At 55.4% G+C, this 5,723-nt stretch overlaps 1 protein-coding gene across 1 annotated transcript; it reads left to right on the top strand.

The window, feature by feature from the left end:
* Positions 1 to 778: 778 nt before the first annotated feature.
* On the top strand, positions 779 to 2,162 carry HELT (helt bHLH transcription factor). Its single transcript, XM_063401217.1, has 4 exons — positions 779 to 805; positions 1,175 to 1,279; positions 1,425 to 1,521; positions 1,647 to 2,162. Exons 1-4 carry the CDS (start codon positions 779 to 781, stop codon positions 2,138 to 2,140), a joined length of 723 nt encoding a protein of 240 aa, XP_063257287.1. The 3' UTR covers positions 2,141 to 2,162.
* Positions 2,163 to 5,723: the final 3,561 nt, after the last annotated feature.

The following is a 5,723-nucleotide window of genomic DNA, read 5'->3' as shown; positions in this document are numbered from 1 at the left end:
CACACAAAAAAAGAGCGTCGTGTGCCAAAGGCTGGCGAGAGCCTCCCCGGGCCGACGGAAAAAAAAAGGGGGGGGGGGTTATTGGGGGGGGATATCGTGTGCCAGCCCCCCGGTCCCACACCTGCCGGGGTGTCCCCGGCGCATAAAGCGGTGTAAACAAAAAAATCCTCGCTGCCATCTCTTATAAAGATGGACGTGTCACCAAGTCGTGTGAGAAAAGCCTGAGAACAAACGGGGCCACTCCGTCTCCAAGGGTTCTCCCTTGAACTGGGCGGAACAGCCTATTAAGGGCTTACTTAATTACTTTAATGACTCTGGACAGGCTTTAAAATGCAGTCAGCGCCGGGACTAAGGGGAGGGGTAGGGGGTGCCGGGGATTTGAAGGCTGGCGGTGGGGACGGGGCCGGGGATGCGGCGAGCGGGGCGCAGGGCGCGATACCGCGCCCTGCGCCCCGCTCGCCGCATCCCCGGCCCCGTCCCCGCCGCTATTGTGGGGCAGTCACGTGTGTCCCCGAGGTCCACGTGGGGCGACACAGCTGGGCCGCCCCCGGCTGCGTGGACGGGGGCGAGGAGGGGGAGAAAGGAAGAAGAGAGAAGAAAAAAAAAGCCCCTCATCCCCTCGCCCCCTTCCACCCTGATCTTTAATGCATACATTCCCTCGGCGCCGTTCGCCCCTAATCCTATGGGATCAGTGGGCCCGTGGAGGCCCCCCAGGGTCCCCCCCAAGAAGTGATGGCTTTATAAGGGGGCCGGAGAGAGAGAGGATGCAGAGTCCACGATGGCCTCCAAGCTCAAGGAGCGGAGAGTGAGTCGTCGCCCGCCTTGCGCGCACGGGTCTGCGGGGCGGCCAAGCCGACCTGGCCCCTAGCCCCTCGCCGCCTTTCCCTTCGAAAAGCCCCCTCACAGAAAACAACCACACCTCCCTCACAAAAACAAGTCTGCCTTGCCAGGGCCGTCCGCGCAGTCGGGGAGCCACCAGAGTGGCGCGGAGAAGACCGGCCACCGGAGCATCACCCTTCTCCAGGCCGCGTCGCGCCTGGCACCGTTGCTCGGAGCGGGGTTGGGGACTGGCTTCCCTGAAGGGGTCGAGACCGGGCCAGGGGCGGCTGCCACGGCAAGACTGGATCCATCTGCTTTGTCCTTCCCCACTAACGCGCCCCATATGTTTTTGCAGAGGACGCCGGTTTCCCACAAAGTGATTGAGAAGCGGAGGAGGGACCGCATCAACCGCTGCCTCACCGAGCTGGGGAAGACGGTGCCCATGGCTCTGGCCAAGCAGGTAGGCGAGGGGGAGCAGCCCCTACGCCCTTTCTCCCTGTTGCGCCGCGACATCCCCCCCGATACGGCGGGGTTAGGGCGTGGCCCAGTGGAACGCAGAGCAGTCTCAGGGGAGAAGTGATGCCCACCTGCCCTGCCCGTTGCAGAGCTCGGGGAAGCTGGAGAAAGCGGAGATCCTGGAGATGACGGTGCAGTACCTGCGGGCCCTGCACTCGGCGGACTTTCCCCGCGGCCGGGAGAAGGGTAGGTGGCCGGGAGCGACCTCCCACGGCTCCCGCCGCGTCACTCGCGGCGTGGGGCGGCTTTTCCCGCTCCTCTCCCGACCAGACCCTGAGGAGCTCGATTCCCTTCCCTTTCCTTTCCAACAGAGCTGCTCTCCGAGTTCGCCAATTACTTCCACTATGGCTACCACGAGTGCATGAAGAACCTGGTCCACTACCTGACGACGGTGGAGAGGATGGAGACCAAAGACACCAAGTACGCCCGCATCCTGGCCTTTCTCCAGTCCAAAGCACGCTTCGTTACTGAGCCTCTCTTCACTTCCCTGGGCTCCCTGCCGGAGCCGGACTTTTCCTACCAGCTGCATGCTGGGCCCGAGTGCCCCGGGCACGTCCACAGTCCCGCCGAGGGCGTGCTCCAGTCGCCCTCGGGGGGGCCATTCCCCTGGCACGGCGCCACCCGCAACCCCTCCCTGCCCTACCACTTGCCCAGCGCCGCCGTACCCCTCGCCAGCCCCGGCCAGCAGCGCAGCACCTTCCTCTCATCCGTGCAGGGGCTGGATCGCCACTACCTCAACCTCCTCGGCCATTCCCACCCCAACACCTTCGGGCTGCCCCCGGGCCAGCACCCCTCCATGCTATAGAGACTCGTCCCTCCTGAAAAAAACACCTATTTATGACCGCGGACACTGCGGGTTACACCCGGGCGCACGGGGAGGCTGCCGGGGGCAGGGAGATGCGCGGGGGTCCTGGAGGGCGAGGAGTCCCCGGAGGCCCAGGTCTGCCCCCGCCCGCCCTCTCCAAGGGCCTGAAGCTGCCCCTACTCGCTCGTCTTCCCACCTCCGGGTGCAGTGTCTGTACAAGTGATGCCTTGGAATAAACGTTGGTGCCGGCGGCTCCTTTCGTTTCCGTGAGGGAGCTTCCTCGGGTGGCGGTGGGAGTCTCCCCACGCATCCACCCACAGCCAAATAAACCACAAACAAGAAGCGGTCAGTGAGGGCCAGGGAGCTTGCTGCACGCACCGGCCGTGCCTGCCGCTTCGGGCAGGCGGGGCAGGCGTGACGGGCCGGGTGTCGGTGCCGAGCCTTCTGCTCCGAGGCCGTCACGGGAGCTGGGAGGGAGTCCCGGGTACCCCGGAGGTGGCGGATGCCCCACTCCTCCCCAAACCCTGCGGGTGCTGCCCTCCCACGCGCCCGTGGAGGGGTGCTCCAGGGGCACGTGTCCGAACGGCATCGGCATCTCCCGTGTGCTTTGGCGGCGAATTTCTCTGCGGCGCAGCGTATTCAGAGGAGGGTGAATAATGGCGAAGGCGCGGGACGGGGCGGGGAGGGCAGGCGGCCGCTGCGGAGGTGCGGGTTGCCGAGAATAAAACCAATGGAAGCTCCGGGAGCGAGTCCTTCCAGCCTCGCCGCCGGCGCGGAACCGTGGCACGGCTCCTTCCCGACGGGGCAACTCCAGCCCCGCCAGACCCAAGCGTCCTGGGTGTCTCCATAGCCTCTGGAAGCAGGGCAGCTCGGGCATGACCGGCGGGGCCGGAGCCGTCGAGGGCTAAATTAACTTATTCCAGTTGGGTGGGGAGGCTTTGAGGAGATTTGACCCGCGTTGTTTGCCCAGGTCGCGGAATGGGCTGACCCACAATTTGTAAACCAACCCGACCCTTTATCCGGAGACAGACAAAAAGATCTTTATTACAATGAGTAAAAAGTGGAATGTGTATCTTCCATTTAACCTGGGAAGGGCTCCTATCCCAGATTAGTGGGGAAAAGGTCACAAGGCGGGATGATGGTGAGCCAGCTAGGGAGGGGGGAAAAACACCCTCATTTCCTCGGGACACCTTTAGGATGGTAAATCCAGAGGGAACCTCTCTTTTGGTCAGTGTACATAGAACAATATGGACTCAGACAAACACATTCAGCAGCAGGAATGGCTGGTACCTACTATGAAAACACATACCCAACACTAATTTTTATCAGCACTGGGTGCAGAATATGGACAAAATGCTACGTAACTTTTATTTTATGTGCTTTAAGCTCCTGTGATCCCACTTTGTCACTGAAACATTAAGGATACAGCTTTTTCCTGCAAATATAAATATTTTCAGCATTTTGGTCCCTGTCAACCAAATTAAACAAAACTTTCCTTTGCTAAGTAGACTTTCTCTCTGGGATTAGCAGAAGGCCACCATGGCCAAAACTAGGGTCATTTACATGTAATTTTGCAAACTCGCACTGGTCCATGACAGTCTTTGTCTCTCCAATGTTGCTATCCTGGATTTTTTTTTTTCTTTTTTCTTTCCTTCTTTTCATTTTCATTTAGCTGTGGAGGATAAACCCCTCTTTGGCTTAACAATGACTTTAGGATAAAAGTCTCCCCTCCCTCCACTCTTTCAGGGCTCTGAGCTCAACCCCCGCTTTTTGCCCCTGAAATTATTTTGGAATTGGCTAAAATCAGCTAAACCAGGATGGGAGCTGAGCTGCATTCCCAGCTCAGATCCACACCTGTGCACCATGCTCTGTGCACACAGGTGGGTCTGCATAGACAGTGCTCCACAGAGCTCCACAGAGCTCCCTTGGACACATCCCCTGTCTTAGGACAGAGGTTCAGCTCATTTGTCTTGATTTTATTTTACATTTCTATGCCTATAGGACAGAGATTTTTGGCCTTTTTCCCCCTTGGAATTATTTTAGCTCTGTCATGAGCACCATTTTCCAACTTTGGTGGGAGCAGGTAGGAACTGGATGACACCTGTGCTGGGCCTGTTATAGGCTGCGCTTGGTCCCAGGTGGGGTGCCTGTCTGGGCTGGCAATGCTCATCGCCTGGCATAGGAGTGCCATTTACTGGTGTCTGGCAGCAGCTAGCACAGGAAATAAATAGAGAGGGGTTGTTCCTGAAAATAAACTACTTTAGTTCCCAAAGCCCCCAAAATACTAGATTTTGTGTTATGCACCTGCTTGGCTAGAACTCTTAATGGTGAATGATTTGCTCCATCATGTCCTATTCCTTTCCTTCAGCTAGCATCTTTCTCCTTCTTAGACCTTCATATCTTGTTTGACACGATTTGCCTTGCCTTCCTTTCCCATGCCTTTCATGCCCTCTTTTCCACCTCCTCTCCCTGCCAACAGAATTCCTCCCTTTTCCTCACACATTCCATGTCCTACATGTACTGCAGTTCTTCTCACCCCAGAAAACAGTTGTACAGCATAGTCACACCTCAGTAATTTCTTTATATTGACAGCAACTAATCATGTTGGGATCAAAGGAAAGCAAAATGTGAGTTTACAGTTCTGCAATGATACTGACTCTCTCTTGCTATTTACTCAGACAGTAGAAGAGTTTATGTTGATCTTTGTAATACTGCATTATTGAAAATATCTCAAACTCCCTAATTTATCCCATGGATTTATTTGCATTATTATTTAAATAAAGCATCACCAACTAGATCAAAGAGACATAAGTAGCCTGTGCATAAACTCTCCATCTTAAAGCTTTATGTTTTCAACAGGTAACAGGCAAAGCCTGGAGGAAATTCTACTCTCTCACTTTTACTATTTAAGTAAGTAAAAAAATATTTATGGACTTTGAGCATATATAACATAGATCAGAACTCTTTTTTCTTCCCATGGTTTTGCACCAGTCTGAATGCATTATTCAAAGACCTAGGAGCTCTGCTGGTAGTGCCACACTGTGGAGTTTCCAACCTTGGAAACAGAGCCAATGCCACTGAACAAAGCCCCAAATTCAGGACAACACAGCCATTCTTGGAGCATACCATCAATCAGGTCAGTAGCTAACTAGGAAAGGGTATTTTTATTGTACATTGGGTCTGTGACCCTGCTTGCAGCACTGGACGACAAAGAGCTGCATCCGCACACCTGTAAGGGACTGAGCCATCATTTTGAAAGAAGCAGCTGAGTAAAGAGGAGGAACTGCACCAACCAAGGCTCTTAATTACAGATCTGTTCCAGTAGGGATGCACACAACAATTGGCTTCCTAGTGGTATGGATATGATCCCTTTCCCATGGCAAAGATCCTGCCAGTTTATAAGTCTTGTGGTCTCACTGCTCCATGGAATGCTACTGCTATTCCTCAGGCTCAAAGGTACCCCAGGGTAGTCTGCATGATTTGACCAGGATCGTGCCAGAATCGCTTAGGTGAGCAGAGGGTCTTAGATGCCAGGGTACATGACCACCTCAGTCAGATCAGCTTCTTGCCCTTCTGCCACATC

Source organism: Prinia subflava, chromosome 7, assembly GCF_021018805.1.
Source record: "Prinia subflava isolate CZ2003 ecotype Zambia chromosome 7, Cam_Psub_1.2, whole genome shotgun sequence".
Taxonomy (NCBI): domain Eukaryota; kingdom Metazoa; phylum Chordata; class Aves; order Passeriformes; family Cisticolidae; genus Prinia; species Prinia subflava.
The sequence above is the reverse complement of the archived record's forward strand: the minus strand, read 5'-3'. Positions and strand labels throughout refer to the sequence as shown.